This window comes from Euleptes europaea, chromosome 20 (assembly GCF_029931775.1).
Source record: "Euleptes europaea isolate rEulEur1 chromosome 20, rEulEur1.hap1, whole genome shotgun sequence".
NCBI lineage: Eukaryota > Metazoa > Chordata > Lepidosauria > Squamata > Sphaerodactylidae > Euleptes > Euleptes europaea.
The window spans coordinates 2,368,303-2,389,510 of NC_079331.1; the positions used below are offsets into that span (position 1 = coordinate 2,368,303).

The 21,208-nt window shown below is 48.9% G+C and overlaps 1 protein-coding gene across 1 annotated transcript in view; it reads left to right on the top strand.

The window, feature by feature from the left end:
- Nucleotides 1–21,208, top strand: part of MTMR10 (myotubularin related protein 10) — a 31,549-nt gene that overhangs the window by 7,740 nt on the left and 2,601 nt on the right. The window contains exons 3-15 of the mRNA XM_056866139.1: nucleotides 2,933–3,069; nucleotides 3,867–3,939; nucleotides 5,278–5,420; nucleotides 10,642–10,732; nucleotides 12,309–12,480; nucleotides 13,168–13,255; nucleotides 13,810–13,898; nucleotides 14,743–14,873; nucleotides 16,212–16,281; nucleotides 17,019–17,089; nucleotides 17,753–17,922; nucleotides 18,190–18,360; nucleotides 19,422–19,604. Of these exons, the coding sequence (XP_056722117.1) occupies nucleotides 2,933–3,069; nucleotides 3,867–3,939; nucleotides 5,278–5,420; nucleotides 10,642–10,732; nucleotides 12,309–12,480; nucleotides 13,168–13,255; nucleotides 13,810–13,898; nucleotides 14,743–14,873; nucleotides 16,212–16,281; nucleotides 17,019–17,089; nucleotides 17,753–17,922; nucleotides 18,190–18,360; nucleotides 19,422–19,604 (1,589 nt within the window). The remainder of the gene's footprint in view (nucleotides 1–2,932; nucleotides 3,070–3,866; nucleotides 3,940–5,277; nucleotides 5,421–10,641; nucleotides 10,733–12,308; nucleotides 12,481–13,167; nucleotides 13,256–13,809; nucleotides 13,899–14,742; nucleotides 14,874–16,211; nucleotides 16,282–17,018; nucleotides 17,090–17,752; nucleotides 17,923–18,189; nucleotides 18,361–19,421; nucleotides 19,605–21,208) is intronic.

A 21,208-nucleotide genomic window follows, 5' to 3' on the forward strand; every position in this document is an offset into this window, starting at 1 on the left:
GATTGTGTATTATGTGGCTCTTTAAATATATATGAATATATATTTCAGTCTGACAATGCTGTTTGCTATGCTAGGTAATGATGCTTTTCCTTAACCGCGGTCCTTAATGTTCCTGTTGTAGAAATTACCTCTCTGCACAATCTCTGAGGCACTTACACACACGCATTTTTTCATCACTTCATAGTGTCTCCTCCCAACATCATGGTGTCAAGATATCATTACCGCAATATTTCCATTACCCTTCTTACAGTTTCCAGATAATTTGATTACTGTGCACGCATCATACAAGTGCCACATTTTGAACATTTTCAAAATGTGGTTTGTCATCAGCTCCTGCATCTTAGGCATTAGTTCTCAGGATAGGATAAATTGAACAAAATATGAACAGGTGGCAACAGTTAACAAAGCAGCCTGCAATTACTTCTAGATCTCTTGCGGGGCCGCTGACTCATTGTTAAGAGCTCAAGAAAATTCCCTAAAAGGATTTTCAAAAAGCGCTTCATGAGCTTCCAAGGAGAATCTCATCAGATTATTTCTTTTTTCCCTTTTGAACTTCAAAATAACTACCGAGCACGCTTGAACAGAAGCTTCATTTAGAAGTGGATTAAAGGAAATCTACATTTCAATGGTCCGGTATGCTAATAAACCCGTTCTCTTTTTAATATTCAGCTCTGCCGACAAGGATTGTTTGACAGAAATCACCAGAAGGCATAATCTGTATGAGAAGGAAACATTTTCAATTTCTTCAGGGAAAGATACTCGTACTGTTTCTTCTGGTATTGGTCTGTGGATGCTTACCCTGCTAAGCACTTGATATCTTCCCCATTCCCACCCACCCACCCCCCGTCAAGTGTAGCCAACTTATGGTGACCCCTTAGGATTTTCAAGACAAGACACATTCAGAGGTGGTGGGCCATGGCCTGCCTCTGTTTAGCCTACTTGGCCTTCCTTGGTGGTCTCCCATCCAAGTACTAACCAGGCAGACCCTGCTTAGCTTCCAAGATATGACGAGATCAGGCTGGCCTGGGCCATGCAGGTCAGGGCTGGGTGGTGGCAAAACGTAACACAGGCCCCTGATCTCATAAAGAATCCAAATGAAATGCAGCATAAACTTGGTGGAAGGAATTTTCCACCAAACGCTTGCCTGTTTATCAGTCACCTTCATCTCCTCTTCCCTGGAACAAATCCAGTGAACTAAGCTAGGCAAGGTGGCCAGTACAATCAGTATAAACAAGCGGTAAGGAATCTGATCGGCGTTGGCAGACTGTACATGAAGTACCCTTTTGGGGGTTCTGCCTTCACTAAACATGGCAGTGTTCCTGGTGACCGTCATGTTTTTGAAAGAGCTGTAGGATTGTTCTGTCTGTCATTCGTGCTTCGATTTTCAGTCATGGGACTTTGTGATAAGTTCCACATCGTCCTTATTTACCTGTAATTGGGATATTCATTCCATCTCTTCAAGTGGCTGTCAGTGGTTCGGCAAGCGCTCACGTTCTGCTTCCTGTTCTTCAGAGAGAATGTTTTGAGATGTTGTGCATATTGGAAGTACCAGTGGTGGTCTGAAATTTAAACCTTAGCAAAAGGAAAAACTCCTGGCCTAACCTATAAGGTTGATAAATACATTCTGCCCCAGTGTCCTGGAAGGAAATATAAATAAATGGTATGTAAAATCACAGAACTCTCCCTTTTTTCTTGTCTTCTTGTGGTTCCGTACTGCCTACATTTCCTGTTTTGGGGAGATGCAGTCTATTATGCTGGCAGATTTCAGAGAAATGCAGCGTTTTCTACAGTTTGCTGCAGACAAACCTGTGTGTTAGCTGATAACTTAGACATTGGGGCTCAAGGGTTATTTAGCCCTCCGGATTTCCCCCGGAGCAGCTCTCTTGCCAATACTGAGCTCTTAAAAAGTCGCACTGATTTTTCATGCTTCCTTCTGATTGCTAATCTGGCTGTATGCGAATTACACAATTCACATGTGAGAGTGGATCTCTGGAATGACTTAGCACGCCATTTTAATTTGGCCATGTAGTCCTCTGTGCTCTGAATGTCTTTATTCATCATAACTGCCTCTCTCCCCTTCTCCACCCCCCCCCCGGGTTCCTTGGCAGGCTGAGCACAGCCTGCTTGCTTGTCTCTTGCATCTGCTCTTTCCTATTCCAGTCACACGCAAGTGACTGCTGCTCTGTGCTTGGAACAGTTTGTGCCTGTAAAACGGAAAGAGAAGGGGAAGGCACTGTGACCAGAGCTTGGCGTAAACATGATGGTGTAGAATACCTGCAAATAGCTTTGCTGTTTGCCTCCTCCCCCGCCCCCCCACCAGGGAAACTGGACCACCGAGCTGTGTGTTTGGCAAATATTAACAGCGTCTCTGTGGTTTTGTTTGGGTGACTCTCCCCAAATAATTTAATTTAGCTTATTTCCTGTATTGTGTGGGTTGGGGGAAGTATGATAATAGAAGGCCTGTGCTCTTCTTTCCCTGACTCCTGCTTGGTCATCAGAGTTTAAGGGTTGGAGTCTACCAGCTTTTCCACTTTGGAGAGGGGCTGTGGCTCAGTGGTAGAGCATCTGCTTGGCATGCAGAAGGCCCCAGGTTCAATCCCCGGCATCTCCAGTTAAAGGGATTAGGCAAGGAGGTGATGTGAAAGACCTCTGCCTGAGACCCTGGAGAGCCAGGGTCATCTATTCCAACCCCCTGCACAATGCAGGAAATTCCAAACTACCTCCCCCCCCCACACACACACACACCCAGTGACCCCTACTCCATGCCCAGAAGATGGCCAAGATGCTCTCCCTCATCATCTGCCTAAAGTCATAGAATCAGCATTGGCCATCTAGCTGCTGCTGTGTCTTAAGGGTTGCTGAAAGTCCGTGTTCTGTCAGCGAAAATGGCCAGAACGATCTAATTAACTTCCCCCTCCCTTTTTTCTTAAAGGTGAAATTGTGGTCAATGAAGTGAATTTCGTGAGGAAATGCATCGCAACCGACACAAGCCAGTATGACCTATGGGGGAAACTGGTTTGCAGTAACTTCAAGATATCCTTCATTACGGATGATCCGATGCCGCTTCAGGTGGGTCATGTCGATAGCTGCGTGGTGTTGTAACGTGAAAATGTGCCATGGCCCTTTGCCATGTGTGTGCAGGACCTAGAGGGGCATGGCGTGTCCATTGCTTGAGAGGGAGAGAGGAAAGCAAGTAAAGTTTCAACCCCCTTCTCACCCTTCTGAATCTGGAAATCATAGCGAAGCAGTTGGAGAGCTGGGCTGTGGCTCAGCGGTAGAGCCTCTGCTTGGCATGCAGAAGGTCCCAGGTTCAATCCCCAGCAGCTCCAGTTAAAGGGACTAGGCAAGTAGGTGATGTGAAAGACCTCTAACTGAGACCCTGGAGAGCTGCTGCCGGTCTGCGTAGACAATACTGGCTTTGATGGATCGAGGGTCTGGTTCAGTATAAGGCAGCTTCACGTGTTCATGAGATGAAACACAATCTAAAACAAAAGCACTGCTTTGCTTTCTTCCATTGGTCTTTGGGACACCATGGGAGTTACGGGGATTTCTGCTGGGACAAGATCCAGGCACCATAGAAAGCTGGCCGGATGCTGACCCCCTTCTTTCCGATGGGTCAGCAGCATCCCTGTCCTCTTCAGAAGTGGCTGTCTGGCACACGTGTGCACTGCGGGAAAATCCCCCTAAAATGCTTCCTTTCATAGAATTGAACAGGAAGCTCCGTTTGGGTGCAGGGCTTGGGGGTAGCGTTGAGCAACACTCTCGCCGTGCGGAATAACCACCCGCTTTCACCCGCAGAGTAACTGGGCAGAAGTCAAAAGTGAACTGTGGTATTTACAATGAATTTCTGGCCTGTTTTTCCCCAGAAATTCCATTACAGGAATCTTCTCCTGGGAGAACATGACGTTGCACTGACATGCATCGAGCAGATAGTCACAGGTACGTGGGAAGCCCCCGGCTGCAGGAGGTCAAATGTTTGCTTTCTGTGCGTTGGAGGGATTAAGGCAAAAAAGACTTTTGACTTCGGCTTAATCTCAGTGGGTTGGCAATAGTGGTAGATTTCTGCTGATGGGAAGGGTGCTGGTTTTTTCTTTTTTTAAAAAAGTAACCATATCTCCCCAGCGGCAAGTCTGAAGCTCGGCTGGGCATGTACCGCACCCACTTTCTGAGAACATTTGGTGGGCACCGGGAAAGGTGTCAGCGGGCACTATAGCACCCATGGGCACCACTTTGGGGACTCATAGAATCATAGAGTTTGAAGGTACCGACAGGGTCATCTAGTCCAACCCCCTGCACAATGCTGGAAATTCACAACTACCTCCCCCCCCCCGCACCCCCAGTGACCCCTACTCCATGCCCAGAAGATGGCCAAGATGCCCTCCCCCTCATGAACTGCCTAAGGTCATAGAATCAGCATTGCTGACAGATGGCCATCTAGCCTCTGCTTGAAAACCTCCAGGGAAGGAGAGCTTACCACCTCCCGAGGAAGCCTGTTCCACTGAGGAACCGCTCTGTTAGAAAATTCTTCCTAATGTCTAGCTGGAAACCCTTTTGATTTTATTTCAACCCATTGGTTCTGGTCCAACCTTCTGGGGCAGCAGAAATCAACTCAGGACCCTCCTCTATAGGACAGCCCTTCAAGACTCCTGCCTTAAAGCTTTCCTCTCCGAAATCGCCTCACTAATCCAAGTCCCAATGCTGCGAAGCAGAGAGTAGGAGTGGGCAAGGGGCGCTATCCCTGGGAGAACCGGTGTGGCGGGAGGTGTGAAACCCACACACAGACCCAGAGTCATTTGCACACCTCCTTGGGTGGCCTTGGGTGGAGCCTGTCATCCTTGGGTGGCCTGTGCTACCTCCCAGGGCTACTGTGAAGCTGAAATGGCCCTCTGAGTGAGAACGGGGAGCAAATGTTATGATTAGGGTTGCCAAACTCCATGCCCTAGCTGGAGATCTCCTGCTATTAAAACTGATCTCCAGCCGATAGAGATCAGTTCACCTGGAGAAAATGGCCACTTTGGCACTTGGACTCTATGGAATTGAAGTCCTACCCCGCCCTCCTCAGGTTTCACCCCCAAAACCTCCTGCAGGTGGTGAAGAAGGACCTGGCAACCCTAGTTATGATGGGGCCGCAAAGGGTGTGACCACTGCTGCGTCCTCCAAATTGCTTTTATTTTCTCATTAGTCGGTAAATGTCAGCAGAGATTACCTGCAGCACTGCAAGCTGGTGTTTTGTATGCTCTGCTCTAAAAGCGCTTTGCCTTTTGTTCCCTTCTGCAGTAAACGACACAAAGAGGAAGCAGAAAGTCCTGGGCCCCAACCAAAAACTGAAATTTAATCCGACAGAGTTAATCATCTACTGCAAAGACTTTCGGATCGTCCGGTTTCGTTTCGATGAAGCGGGACCAGAAAGTGCAAAAAAGGTATTGTCGCCTGCATACGTTTCTTTTTTCTTTAAATATTGCTTGGAGCTAACGCAAACTGAGCTATGGGAGGAGAAAGCTGTAAAAAGTTACTTTGGCTTACTGCAGGGGTCCCCAGCATGGTGCCCACTGAAACCTTTTCTGGTGCCCACCACATGCTGATTCTAGGGCCTTAGGTCATTCATGGGAGGGAGGGCACCTTGGCCATCTTCTGGGCATGGAGTAGGGGTCCCTGGGGTGTGTGTGACGGGGGAGGTAGTTGTGAAATTCCTGCATTGTGCAGGGGGTTGGACTAGATGACCCTGGTGGTCCCTTCCAACTCTATGATTCTATGATTTGAAGTGCTTTTAGAAAGTGATTGAGAGCAGATGGGGCTTTGCCCAGCAATGTTTTGAATTGGCCACCAGATATTTCATTAGGGTTGCAGAATTACACGCTCTCAACAGATGTCAGTTGGAAGAAGGCAATAAATAGTGCAGAGAAGGAGTAGGCACCCTCCTCACCGGGAGAGTGCATTTGGCTCATGATAGCCTGCGATCTTCTTGCGGCTTACAATTTGGGAATTTGCTGGGTTGGGGTTATGGAGATTCTCGTATGCGGCAGCAGACATCTGAGTTCACCATGTGCTCAAATCTTGTTCTCTTCCATAGTAGCAGGGTTTGTACTTTTCAGAGGGGCTTCTTGAGGGAGGAGGAGGATTCCGTCTCACATGCACATGGCCACTCATCGTAGAGTTGGAAGGTACCGCCAGGGTCATCTAGTCCAACCCCCTGCACAATGCAGGGAATTCACAACTACCTCCCCACCAAATCCCCAGTGACCCCTACTCCATGCCCAGAAGAAGGCCAAGATGCCCTCCCTCTCATCATCTGCCTAAGGTCAAAGAATCAGCCTTGCTGACAGATGGCCATCTAGCCTCTGCTTAAAAACCTCCAGGGAAGGAGCACTTACCACCTCCCGAGGAAGTCTGTTCCACTGAGGAACATCTATCAGTGATGAACCACTACCAGAGTCCCAGTTTTTGTGATCTCTCCAGAGATCCCAACCTCCTGTGCAATTCTAAAAATGAATGGATCAGGTACTCTAATGGTTCAGCTAAATATTCTGGGACTGGAATACTGTCGTGTCTTAACACGTGACATCCACAGTAGAGATTCTATTGATGCTAGCGACGGAAACTCTTAGCCAGCTTCCTCCGTGCTCCCAGTGGCTGTCCTTAACCAGATGTCACGCAAAGGTTAGGATGTGAGAATTCACACGTAGCTCCTGGAAAGTTGGAGTAATGTCTTTTCTCTGGCATGTGCTTAGTTTTCTGCATTGGCTAAGAAAACTCCACCAAGTTGAATGAGAACAAGAGGTTCATTCAGTGTCGCGTATACCAACTTTATTTGCCATTTGGGGTTTTAAATTTTTCACCCAGCCGTACTTAGAAGAGGTGGAAATTGTAAATACCTGCCTGGTTCATCTCTTGCAAAAGAACGGCTGATGAGCTTGAATAATTTACGTGCATCTGTGGTCTGTCTGAATTTGTGCAGCCATTTGCTAATTTCAGAAACCCTCCCTTTCTTTCTGCGGAAGGGGTTAGTTAGCCCAGGAAAAAAAAAGGGTCACCGGACCTTACAGCAATATTCAGGGAAACCAAGCAAGGACAGCTCATATTTTCCTCGGCCTCAGATAAGTTTTGTCTGCGCTTGATTCATGGCGTCCAAAACTGCATGAAATCGACCGTTGCTTTCTTCCTGCCTCTGCTCTGGAATGTGACACAGGAAAGAATCCCTGCCAGCAGTGGCTTGGGCCGACCAATTGATGAGTGTGTGTGTGGGGCGGGGGTAGCTGGCTGTGGATCCATAATCCAGCATCGTGGACGAGTCAAAAGTAGCATGCCTAAGTAGGGTTTTCTCTGCCTCCACACCCCCAGAACGAAAGTGAGCTTTGCAGCATGTTCTGTATTCCAGGGTTCCCTTCACCATAGCTCCTTTAATCTAAAGCGGGATCCCCAGTATGGTGCCTGTGGCCTCTATGGTGGCAGCCGACCCCTTTCCTGGCGCCCGTCAAGTGTTTTTATAGGAAGTGGGCAGGGCCAGGTGGCGCTGTTGCCCAGCAGTCCTTCTCACATGAACACATGAAGCTGCCTCGTTCTGAATCAAACCCTTGGTCCATCGAAGTCAGTATTGTCTACTCAGACCGGCAGCGGCTCTCCGGGGTCTCAGGCAGGGGTCTTTCCCATCACCTACCTGCCTAGTCTCTTTAACTGGAGATGCAGGGGAATGAACCTGGGACCTTGTGCATGCCAAGCAGATGCTCTACCACTGAGCCACGGCCCCTTCTCATTGGCTGTGCAGATTAAAAAGCATTCTGTTAAAGTAGAGCTTCTCCCTTAAATGTTGAAGAGTTACTATGAGAGTTATGCATGACTTTGCTCCCTGGCATTTTGTTGTTTGGCTTCGCTTCCTACGGTAGCCATTTTGAGGTTGTGTCCACCACCCTGTGTCAGAATTCCAAATGTGCTTCACGCTCAACAAGTTTGGAGACCCCTAATCTAAAGCAAACTGGATACAGATTTTTGAAAGGACCAATGTGGCCTTTTGTAGCAGACTCCTTGGACAAGGTCATTATGGTGTTTTTTTTTAGGGATCCCTTGCTGTACTTAACCGAGCCAGCATGGTGTGGTGGTTAAGAGCGGTGGTTTGATTCCCCACTCCTCCACATGAGCGGCGGAGGCTAATCTGGTGAACTGGGTTGGTTTCCCCTCTCCTACGCACGAAGCCAGCTGGGTGACCTTGGGCAAGTCACAGCTCTCTCAGCCTCACAGGGTGTCTGTTGTGGGGAGGGGAAGGGAAGGTGATTGTAAGCCGGTTTGATTCTCCCTTAAGTGGCAGAGAAAGGCGGCATATAAAAACCAACTCTTCTGCGAATAAGAGGTCCTGCCCGTTGCAGAATGGACTGGGAAACCTTCCGCCTTAAAGGACTGGGGCCCATCACTAATTTTACCTGATCTGTCTGTGTGTTTAGAGGGCGTCTGGACTTGAGCTGTGAACAGACTCCTCAAGTTTTTTCTCCCCAGCTGTTTTTGCTGTTAAGCAAAGTCCGAAAAGTCTCTCCCATAGAAGAAAACAAGCTGAGGCCATGTGGGAGGCAGCGCAGGGAAGGGAAGCCGAGCTGCTTCTAAGTTAAGCGGAGGCTGTGGAAAGGCCAAGTCAGCAGCTTTGAAGGAAGCGGCTCATGCTTAAATAGCCGTCAAATGCAACAGTTCTCTGTGGGAACGGGAGAGGCCGTTGTCTGGGCTCAGCGGTGCAGCTAAAATGCGGGAATCCCCTCAAAGACTCATGGTTAACATCAAGCAGACAAGCTTGTCTCAATGTATCAAGAGCCTCATTTTCGAGCCTTAGTTTGTCCCGCTTAATATCCCACCGTGTGCCGAAGTCATACAGGATAGGTCGCCCAGATATCCTCGTGGCTGCATGGGGATTTGAACCCAGATCTCCCAGATCCTAGTTGCATGCATCACCACTCCTCACTGGCAGCAAAAGAGAACACATGAACACATGAAGCTACCTTATACCGAATCAGACCCTCGGTCCATCAAAGTCAGTATTGTCTACTCAGACTGGCAGCGGCTCTCCTGGGTCTCAGGCAGAGGTCTTTCACATCACCTACTTGCCTGGTCCCTTTAACTGGAGATGCCGGGGATTGAACCTGGGACCTTCTGCATGCCAAGCAGATGCTCTACCACTGTGCTACGGCCCTTCCCCATGCTCCAAGTAGGGCCATGCTCCAAGGCCCTGGGGTAGCGCGGAAGGGAAGGCACAAGTGGGAGGCAAAGGAGAGGTGATGGTTTGAGTTATGGAAAGTTTGTTTGCTTTGGGAAACACTGCCTCCCCCACCCCAAAACCAAATAGTCAGTGCAGTCTTCCTTGTCGACAGAGGAGAGCTGAGGCTTTATGGGGGTTTTTTTGGACTGGATTCTGAGTGTCTTTCAGTACAGACAGAGTCACTGATTTCTTTCCCTTCCACCCAGGTTTGCAGCTTTTTAGCTGATGCGGGCAGGGGGTGTTGAGCAAGAGAGTGAGCCGGTATCTTGCCTGGCAGGGCAGTAAAACAGAGCAACCCAGGCAGCTACAAGATCCTTTAAGCCTGGCATAATGCGTGGGCCGTTCTGTCGGCTGAAGGCAGGCCTGCTCTTACTAGTTGCTCATGTGTTGTTGTTGCTGTTTTTGCAGGGAGGGCTTTTTTGAGAAAATCTCCCCCCTCCAATTCTGCATATGCTTTGCTGTGGCTTGGACAGCCAGTGTGGTGTAGTGGTTAAGAGCGGTGGTTTGGAGCGGTGGAGTCTGATCTGGAGAACCGGGTTCGATTCCCCACTCCTCCACATGAACGGCGGAGGCTAATCTGGTGAACTGGATTGGTTTCCCCACTCCTCCACACAAACCCAGCTGGGTGACCCTGGGCTAGTCACAGCCCTCTTAGAGCTCTCTCAGCCCCACCTACCTCACAGGGTGTCTGTTGTAGGGAGGGGAAGGTGATTGTAAGCTGGTTTGAGTCTCCCTTAAGTGGTAGAGAAAATCGGCATATAAAAACCAACTCTTCTTCCTGGTTTCAAGAGGGTAGCATTCAAGAGCTGCGGTGGGATGCTTCCTTTTTTTTGCACAGGAAGCACTACCCAGGGGAAAGTGATGAACTAGAGAAACCCAGATCGTGGTGGACAGAAAAACACCGAACTTTCCCCTTTCTCTGTGGCATTCTTCTGAAGCTGAAGGAATTTGCAGCCTGGCGCTGAGTGCCCTGCTTCCATTACAGCCCTGAACAGCGGTGTCACTGTGTGCCCTGAACCCTTTCAGAGATAAACAGCAAACAAGCCGGGCTTTTGTCGGGAAGGAAATTGTTGTTTCCATCTCTGCGTTGGCGTCTTTTGTCTAAAATTGCCTGTGGATTTTGTCCTCAGCGAAGGGTTAGTTTCTCAGGGCTGTGTCTGCCGTCTCTCTACGTATTCTCTGTGTACATAGAGCCCTCCTTCTGAAGCTGCCATTTTCTCCAGGGGAACTAATCTCTGTACTCCAGTTATAATTCCTTCAGATCTCCAGGCCCCGCTTGGAGCCTAGTCTTAAGATAGAAGGGGGAGGGGATCCTTGCACGTTAGAGCAGGAAAACGGATGGAAAACCATACTTTTATTTACTTCTGGGCTGGAGCGCCTCTCAGTTCTTTTTTTGCTTTCTCCTTCAGGTGTGTCTTGCGATAGCTCATTACTCCCAGCCGGCAGATCTCCAGCTCCTCTTTGCCTTTGAGTACGTGGGAAAGAAATATCACAATCCAGGTAACTGTTTTGCATTTCGTCGTCACTCAAGACAGGCAATTTAAGATGTAGGAATGCCGGTAACGTCTGTTGTTTCTCCAAAACTCCCAAGAGGGTTTGTTTCGCAGAACGTTACAGTGACTTGCAGTGCACCTCCGTATGCCTCTTGCCAACTCCCTCCTTCTTCGTACATTTATCACACTTGTAAAACAGATGCGGAAAATATCCTCCTTCCCCCCCCCCCAAAAAAAGCTGTTTACACCAGCATGGATAACATCTTAATACCCCCACCCCAGATCTCTTCCTTGTGTCTCCGTCAGTTCCCCAAACACCTAGGTAAATCCCCTTTCCAGTAGGCTTGCTCTCTCACCCTTCTCTTGGTGAGTGTCTTTTCTGGTGGCGTTGCAGGAGGATTTTGTACCAATGGGGACTCCATACCTCCCCTTCCCTGGGAGCTTGCTAGGCAACCCAGTCAGAGCTTTGTCTGCCCCTGCTGAGTTGGAGCGCACCCTCTCAGGCTGAAGGTCAATCTCTCTGAACCTTGTCAGTTTGGTAACCTCGAGACCGGGGCTGGCGGAACAGGGTTTTCTAGGGCCAGCCTTGCAAGGTCCCCCAGGTGAGAGCTTCCCTAGCGTGCACAGCCTTTCGATTTAAAGTTGATATCGAAAAGCAGAAACAACCTGGTTGACAAGTGACAATTCCTTTCTTATTTTAACTCTGTGTTACGTGTGTGTGTGTGTTAAGTGCCGTCAAGTTGCTTCCGACTCATGGCGACCCTATAAATCAACGTCCTCCAAAACGCCCTGTCTTTGACAGCCTTGCTCAGGTCTTGCAGACTGAGGGCCGTGGCTTCCTTTATAGAGTCGATCCATCTCTGGTCGGGTCTTCCTCTTTCCCTGCTGCCCTCAACTCTGTGTTAGAAAGTGATAATCTAGAATTGGGAAGAAGGTTGTTCCCCTTCGCAAAAGGAAGTCCACTCAGCAGTGCTTTTCTCCCAGTGTCAGGTGTGGCTTATAGGAGCTGAACGTTCTGTGCAGAGGCAGGCGAATTAAGCAAAGGCTAGATGGCCATCTGTCAGCAATGCTGATTCTATGAACATAGGCAGTTCATGAGAGGGAGGGCACCTTGGCCATCTTCTGGGCATGGAGTAGGGGTCACTGGGGATGTGGGTGGGGAAGGTGGTTGTGAATTTCCTGCATTTGGCAAGGGGTTGGACTAGATGACCCTGGTGGTCCCTTCCAACTCTATGATTCTATGACATTAGAACATGGCTCACATCGAACACCTTGTATATAATATCCGGCTCCTAAGGATGGGTGTACATCAACACACGTAAAAGACAGAATCGGAAAGTGACTGCCTGCGAGCCAAGGGTAGAGTCCCGCTGTTTTACCATTCTCTTTTGCATTCACAATTGTTGCTCCCCTCCCCCCCCCAAATCAGAATACAACAAAATAAACCGGTCGACATTGCCAGCATGCCCTGCTAAGAGCATTTGCAAGACTGCCCGTTCATTTCGTAGCAGACAGTATTGTGCGGTGATAACTTTGCAGTCAGAAGGAATATTTTTAAAGCTTGCTTTTTTACTTTCTTCTAGCAAAAAAGGTGAATGGAATAGACCCTGGGGGAGGAGGTGGTGGTGGCGGCGGCGGCAGCCAGCAGACCCCTTTGTTTGAAACGTACTCAGACTGGGACCGAGAAATCAAGAGAACCGGGGCCTCCGAGTGGCGCGTGTGTTCGGTCAATGAAGGCTACATGATATCGACCTGGTAAGCTTGCTCTTCTGTACACGAAGAAACTACACCAACGTTGGGGCGTTAAGAGTTGGATGCAGACTGTCGGAGGCTGCCTGGTCTCTTTATGAGACACTGACTTCAGAGAGGTGGCTGGCAAAAATGGGTACGTTGAGGAGGGAAAAAATTAGTTCTAGTGGCTGTTTAAGAAGCACCAGCTGCTCAGTAAAAGGGGGAGGGTCTGTGGCTCAGTCAAAGAACCTCTTCTTTGCGTGCTGATGGTCCCGGGTTCAATCCCCGGCATCTCCAGTTGAAAGGGGCAGGTAGTCAGTGATATTGAAGACCTCTGCCTGAGACCCTGGAGAGCAGCTGCCTGCCTGAGCGGGCGATACTGATCTTGATGGTCTGATTCAGGATAAGGCAGCTTCGTGTATACTTGTGGGATGTGGGGAGAGCTGTGTTGCTGTCTTTAGTAGAGAATATAGGATATAGAGGATATAGGTCGGAGTCCGTGTGCTTAAGTCAGGGTCCTACAGTTGATCGGTTGTTTCCCCACCCACCCACCCAAGCGGGAGGTTTTACACTCTTTCGTTTTAGCAATCCGTTTAAATGCTTTGTTGGATTTCAACAATACAAAACTGTTAAAGCGATTCTTTTTTTTCCCTTTCAAAATTGCATTTCAAATAGAGCTTATTATGCATGCATTTCTATCTTGTCTCCAAGTCTTCCAGAATACTTTGTAGTGCCGTCGTCCCTGGCAGATCAAGACCTAAAGCACTACTCCCATGCTTTCACTGGAAGGCGGATGCCAGTGAGTGTGATGCCAATATTGCCTCTGGTTAACTGTTGCCTTATTGCTAGAGAGCCAGCTCGGCGTAGTGGTTAAGAGCGGTGGTCTGGAGCGGTGGATTGTAATCTGGAGAACCGGGTTTGATTCCCCCACTCCTCCACATGAGCGGCGGAGGCTAATCTGGTGAACCAGGTTGGTTTCCCCACTCCTCCACACGAAGCCAGCTGGGTGACCTTCGGCTAGTCACAGCTCTCTCAGCCCCACCTACCTCACAGGGTGTCTGTTGTGGGGAGGGGAAGGGAAGGCGATTGTAAGCTGGTTTGAGTCTTCCTTAAGTGGTTGAGAAAGTCGGCATGTAAAAACCAAAAGCAGCCCCCAGTCGGCTATCGGGACCCGGTGCCAGCGAGTCACATCGTCACGCTGCACTTGCCGCTGGTTCTGCTAACCGCTTGTTATTATTTCCCTTTAAAAAAAACACTTTGGTTCTCAAGATGCTGCCGGCTTGTTGAATATGTGTGAGCGATGTCTAACTTCATAACACACACACACACACAAAACCTGTCTTTTTCTCATAGATGTGGTGCTGGAACCATTCCAATGGAAGTGCTCTCGTGAGAATGGCCAACATTAAGGATCCTTCGCAGCAGCGAAAAATCGACCAGCGGTAAGGAAGCCGGCGTTGTTCGGCCGATCGTGTTCAGCAACGGGGGCCTCTAAGCTCTGTCTTTTTGACAGCTTCTTTTCGGAGTTGAATTCATCCCAACTGATTCATATTGATAGACTTTTTTCCAGATATTCTTTACAAATTGCAAAACAAAGCCATCCGTCAGTGTTCTCACCCATTGGAAGCACTATATTCCATATTTTTCCTTTTTTTCTAAAAAAAAAATTCTAAAAATTTTAAGTAGAAAAATAGAGGTTGTCTTATACACGGAATGCAGGGTGGGAAGAGCCCAGTCGCCCTGGCCCGCTTCTGCTCTTCCCCCCAACTGTCAGCTGACAGGCAGGGGAAAGAGCGGCGGGAAGAGCCTGGTGGCCCTGGCTGGCGGGCAACCGGCTTTCCCAGGGTCCCCGCTCTCTTCCCTGCACATCAGCTGATGGGCGAAGAGAGCAGGCCGGGAAAGAGACCGGTGGCCCTGGCCGGCCTGTGACCAGCCTTCCCAGGGTCCCCACTCTCTTCCCCACCGTATTTTTCCCTACGCCCCCATGTATAGGATGACCCCAGATTTCTTAATTTAAAATCTCAAAATATAGGGGTCATTTTATACATGGGGGTGTCTTATACCTGGAGAAATACGGTATATCTCTCTCACTGGGGGAAAAAGTTTCAGAGAATAGCCATCTCCAGCAGCATTTTAGAGACCAACAAGAGTTCCATGGTATGAGCTTCCGGGAGTCAAAGGACTCCCTTCATCGGGGGGGAAAAGCATCAGCCTGCAGTGCTTCCCTAGACGCGCCTCGTCAGAAACGATTCATGCAGCTTTCCCTCTTTTCTTTCCAAACGCTAGGATTTGTAACGCGATCACCAGAAGCCATCCGCAGAGGAGCGACGTTTACAGGTCCGATCTGGACAAGAGCCTGCCCGCCATCCAAGACGTCCAGGCTTCTTTTCTCAAGCTCAAGCAGTTGTGTGTGAATGGTACGCTGCCCGCCCGAGCCTGCATGGTGAACATTGTAGGGGTGTTGGGCGGGATCCTCCAAGAAGGAGCCTCATACAGAGAGCTCACTTGGATGTCAGGCTGAGCGTGATCTGTGGTTCATAGAATCATAGAGTTGGAAGGGACCACCAGGGTCATCTAGTCCAACCCCCTGCACAGTGCAGGAATTTCACAACTACCTCCCCCCCACCCGTGCCCCCAGTTACCCCTATTCTATGCCCAGAAGATGGCCAAGATGCCCTCCCTCTCATGAAGCGCCCATGGTCACAGAATCAGCATTGCTGACAGATGGCCATCTAGCCTCTTCTTCAAAACCTCCAGGGAAGGAGAGCTCACCACCTCCCGAGGAAGCCTGTTCCACTGAGGAACCGCTCTAACTGTTAGGACGTTCTTCCTAATGTCTAGACGGAAACTCTTTTGATTTAATTTCAATGCGTTGGTTCTGGTCCGACCTTCTGGGGCAACGGAAAACAACTCAGCACCCTCCTCTCTATGACAGCCCTTCAAGTACTTGAAGGTGGTTATCATATCACTACCACTGGCTCCACAATTCTCTTGAGAGTCTTGTGTGTAACAAATAAATACATAAATGAAAGCAACGGAGAGGAGCTGTGGCTCAGTGGTAGAGCCTCTGCTTGGCATGCAGAAGGTCCCAGGTTCAATCCCTGGCATCTCCAGTTAAAGGGACCAGGCAAGTAGGTGATGTGAAAGACCTCTGCCTGAGACCCTGGAGAGCCCCTGTTGGTCTGAGTAGACAATACTGACTTTGATGGACCAAGGGTCTGATTCAGTATAGGGCAGCTTCATGTGTTCAACGTCTGTCCGGTGGAATGATGTAGTGGGGGGGAGCCTGCCAAAGTCCTCAAAAGTCTCATTTAAACGGCTTTGTATAGCTTAAATATTTTTATTACTATGGGGGGATCATCTTTAAGAAGGGAGAAGCGTGTGTGGGGAGGAGAACACATTCCACGTCTCTTGATTCTTGCAGCCATGTAAGAATCTTGATTCTTACCAAAAGCCTGTGAATACCAATTGTGCAGTAAAATAAGGTTGTGAAGCTAGATGATGGGAGGCCTTTGTTAGTGCTTAATTTTGTCAGCTATTCTGGTGTCGGGCAAGGCTAGCAGGAAGAACTTTGTGAAGAGGGCATGTGCCCTTAACCATGGTGAAGTGACGTGCCCACAGTTAGTCCTGCTCTTTGGTCTGGTTTTTTTTTTTTAAAGTCACACATTTCTGAGAGATTTGAAGAGCACCAAAACTATGTCAGCTTTGATAACTCGGCCTCACTAACCTGAAACGCTGCTGTTTTCATTTACCAGATCCTTTTGAAGAAACGGAGGAGAAGTGGTTATCCTCGTTGGAAAATTCACGTTGGCTGGAGTACGTGAGGTATGCATAGAAGGGACAGCCGGCACAGAAGCTGAGCTACATATAAATCAGGAAGTCCCCCCATTCATACCTTGCCTCTGCCCATAAACTCACCAAGTGGTTTTAGCCAAGCCCTTCTCTCTCAGTGTAAGGGTGATAATAGCCATGGTGAGAGAGCTAACGTAGTGTAGTGGTTAAGAGCTGTGGATTCTGATATAAAAACCATATAAAAACCAACTCTTCTTCCTCTTCTTACTTTGGAGTGTGGTTATAAGGATTACCACAAGGCAGTGTACATGTACAGTTTGAACCCTTGAAAGCATTTTTATACAAATGCTTGTTAACTTTTTTTTTTTTTTTTTGCCGTCAAAGCACAGCCGACTTATGGCGAACCGGTAGGGTTTTTAAGGCAAGAGAAGGACAGAGGTTTGCCATTGCTTGCCTCTGCGTAGCAACCCTGGACTTCCGTGATGGTCTCCCATCTAAATACTAACCAGGACTGACCCTGCTTAGCTTCTGAGATCTGATAAGGTTGAGCTAGCCTGGACCATCCCGATCAGGGCATTTTTAACAATAATACCAACAAAAAAGGGGTTGACTAATTTTCATGAGAGATTATCATTAAGCCAAATGCAATCCAGTGATCCAAGGAATTCTCCCTTCTACTTGGAAACGAAGGAGATGACTGACACATTGACTTCTTTTAATGGTTCAAATGAATTCAAACAGAGCTCTGTGTGTGTTTTCTTTTTGTCTAGACTGTTCCTCAAGCATTCGGCAGAACTCGTCTATATGCTGGACAGCAAGCATGTTTCTGTAGTTCTGCAAGGTAAGCCTTGCTCTTGTAATCAGCCTCAGAGGTGTAGGCATCCTTAGCTTTTCTGGTGCCTCGGGCCCTTGAGGCAGAGTAATTCATAGAATCAGAGTTGGAAGGGACCACCAGGGTCATCTAGTCCAACCCCCTGCACAATGCAGGAAATTCACAACTATCTCCCCGCCACACACCCCCAGTGACCCCTACCCCATGTCCAGAAGATGGCCAAGATGCCTTCCCTCTCATCTGCTGAAGGTCATAGAATCAGCATTGCTGAAAGATGGCCATCTAGCCTCTGCTTAAAAACCTCCAGGGAAGGAGAGCTTACCGCCTCCCGAGGAAGCCTGTTCCACTGAGAAACTGCTCTGACTATTAGAAAATCCTTCTGCATGTCTAGACAGAAACTCTTTTGATTTAATTTCAACCCACTGGTTTTGGTCTGATCTTCTGGGGCAACAGAAAACAACTCAGCACCTTCTGGGGCAACAGAAATCAATTCGGCACCATCCTCTATATGATAGCCCTTCAAGTACTTGAAGATGGTTATCACATCCCCTCTCAGTCTTCTTCCCAGAGAATGCATGCTGTCTAATGTTCCCTTTCCACAGGTGAGAAACGGTCCTCTACATCCTTGAACTGCTGATTTCTTTTTCTTCTCTCCCCCTCCGGCACGCGCAGAGGAAGAAGGGCGAGACCTGAGCTGCTGCGTGGCTTCCCTCGTTCAAGTGATGTTGGATCCCTTTTTCCGGACCATCGCCGGATTCCAGAGCCTGATCCAGAAGGAGTGGGTCATGGCAGGATACCCATTTCTAGACAGGTGTAACCACCTGAAGAAATCTGACAAAGAGGTGATTGCTGAGCTTAAGAAGAGGCCGGCCATGCAGTTTGTATTTATTCTTTAGAACAGTGGGCTTCAACATGGGAGTTCTGGAACCCCTGCTACTGGTTATGAGCCCCCTTAAGAGCGGTCTTTTTCTTTCTTCTGCTCTGCGCAGAGGGGGAAGGGTGCTTCGGCATATTCACAGAGCTCGTTTAGTCTCAACGACTGTTTGGGGATCTGGCTGGATTTGCACGTTTAGTAATAACGTCTATCCTTCCCTTTCCTCCGAATCCAGTCTCCCTTGTTCCTGATGTTCCTGGACTGCGTTTGGCAACTCCTGGAGCAGTACCCGTCAGCCTTTGAATTTTCTGAAGCTTACTTGACGATATTGTACGACAGCACCCGCATCTCGCTGTTCGGCACTTTCCTCTTCAACTCTCCGCACCAGAGAGTAAAGCAAAGCACGGTGGGTACAAGAGTCCCAAGTGTAGTACCAGTATGGGAAGGTGGCACGTTGCTAGCATCAAAGAAAGCTTTTCTTTGCGCAAACCAAATTGCCTTTCGCAAAAATCTAAACTTTGCTTGGGAGGAGCCTTGATTTCTTAGGGATAAAAGGTGCACCAAGGGTTGAGCCATGCCAAGAACTAGGTAGTGGACTTTGCATAACTGGTTATGTTAGTCTGATAACATAACAAGTTGAGGGCCTGTGAGGAATTGTGGAAGGGCAACATTTGGGCGGGAGAGCTCCCCATCTGGGGCTAAATCAGTAGTCTGCTTATCACAGAGTCCTCAACCCCATTATCCTAGCGCCCTAGCACTATTATGCTGTGGTGCTTTTATGCTGTAGCGCTATTCTGAGATTCGAGGCTAGATGACCAGAGGGCTGCTTTGCTAGCCACAGATAAACTGGACAGTGCAAGAGGACATCCTATCATTATTCTACTTGGACAAACTTACGGATTCATACTTACACCCTTCAGAATATTATAAGCAGTTAGAAGTGTATGCAGGGCCAATCCTCCCCCTCCCACACACACATTTTCCTTTAATGCTAATGGGAAGGGGCTGTGGCTCAGTGGTAGAGCATCTACTTGGCATGCAGAAGGTCCCAGGTTCAATCCCCGGCATCTCCAGTTAAAGGGACTAGGCAAGTAGGTGATGTGAAAGACCTTCGCCTGAGACCCTGGAGAGCCGCTGCCGGTCTGAGTAGACAATACTGACTTTGATGGACCAAGGGTCTGATTCAGTAGAAGGCAGCTTCATGTGTTCATGTGTTCAATGCTCAAATGCCCATAGCATTCTTTACCTCCCAGAGAGCGATAAACAGGATCTTTCCCTATCAAACTGCTTTTTAAAAACCCTATAATTTACAAACCAAAGCTCACTCTGGTGCTATTTCGTTAAGTCAGACCTCTGTGTTTGGCTTCAGCTTCTCAGATTTGTACCATCACGAGACTGTTCGGAGGCCTTGTTTTTCAAGGTGGCTTGCCTGGCCCCTCGGACACATCTGAATTCTCCTCCCCTTAGGAATTCGCCATCAGCAAAAACATCCAACTGGGAGACGAGAAAGGCCTGAAGTTCCCTTCGGTGTGGGACTGGTCCCTCCAGCACACCCCGCGGGATCGCCTGCTCTTCCACAATCCCTTGTACATTGGAAAAAGCACTCCGTGCGTCCACAACGGAGCCGTGAAATCCTTTAAGCGGACCAAGGTAAGACTTGGAACGTGGCCCAAAAGGCCCGGTTCTGGCAGCAGAGATGTTGCTGTACGGGTTTAGTCCTTTGGCAGGTCCCTCTGCCGTGGGGGCCTTTGCTTGGCTCCGGGGCGTTTGCAACTGGTGAATGTTCCAAGCGGAGAGATTCTTGCCTTTTGGTTGAGAGGAAATCTGCGCACAGGATACCCCATTTCCTGGCTGGAAATGCATTGTTAGGCTTGTTGGGGGGTTATTTGGCCACATTGGGGGCGGGGGAGCTGCATTGGGAAATGGGGGTCAGCAGGGGGCCTTAATACATTCAGGAACCTTTTGAGTGGCAGCCAGCGTGGTGTAGTGGTTAAGAGCGGTGATTTGGAGCAGTGGACTCTGGAGAACCGGATTTGATTCCCCAATCCTCCACATGAGCGGCGGATGCTAATCTGGTGAACTGGATTTGTTTCCCCACTTCTCCACACAAAGCCAGCTGTGTGACCTTGGGCTAGTCACGGCTCTGTTAGAGCTCCCTCAGCGCTACCTACCTCACAGGGTGTCTGTTGTGGGGAGGGGGAGGGAAGGTGATTGTAAGCTGGTTTGAGTCTCCCTTAAGTGGTAGAGAAAGTCGGCATATAAAAATCAACTCTTCTTCTTCAGAGTACCTTTTCTTGAGCACCTGCTCTAAAGATCTCAATGGTTTACATTAATGACCATTTCCCTCTTGACCGTCCAGTTATTTCTCAAAAAATTGATTCTCGGTGATTGATGCCATTCAGCATAAGGAAGGCCTCGTCCTGCTGGGCCAAATACTACTGGCATAACCGTGCGCATGTTTTTCCATAGAAGCCTCCTGCAGATTGAAAAAGGAGTGCTTCTTATTTACACAGGCACCGGAGCTGATAATAGAGCCAGTTTTTTCTTAGTAGTAATAATAATAGATATCTGCATAGTAGTAACAGTAATAATAATTGAATACCTGCATAGGTCACTTCGAAACACTGATCTGCTGTAATGGTCTTCTAGTGCCCCCCTGATGTTTACTTGCCCTGGCCGGGATGGTCCAGGCTACTCTGATCTTGTCAGATCTCCGAAGCTAAGCAGGGTCGGGCCTGGTTAGTGCTTGGAGGGGAGACCACTGGGGAAACTCAGGGTTGCTACGCAGAGGCAGGCAGTGGCAAACCCTCCTGAACGTCTCTTGCCTTGAAAGCCCTATGGGGTATGAACACATGAAGCTGCTTTATACTGAATCAGACCCTCGGTCCATCAAAGTCAGGACTGTCTACTCAGACCGGCAGCGGCTCTCCAGGGTCTCAGGCAGGGGTCTTTCCCATCACCTACTTGCCTGGTCCCTTTAACTGGAGATGCCGGGGATTGAACCTGGGACCTTTTGCATGCCAAACAGATGTTCTACCACTGAGCCATGGTCCCTCTCCATGGCTCTCCAGGGTCTCAGGCAGGGTCTCAGGCAGAGGTCTTTCACATCGTGCCTATTATTTTGGGTGCTGTGGAACACAGGCAGGATGGTGCTGCTGCAGTCGTCTTGTTTGTGGCTTCCTAGAGGCACCTGGTTGGCCACTCCGTGAACAGACTGCTGGACTTGATGGGCCTCCTTGGTCTGATCCAGGGCC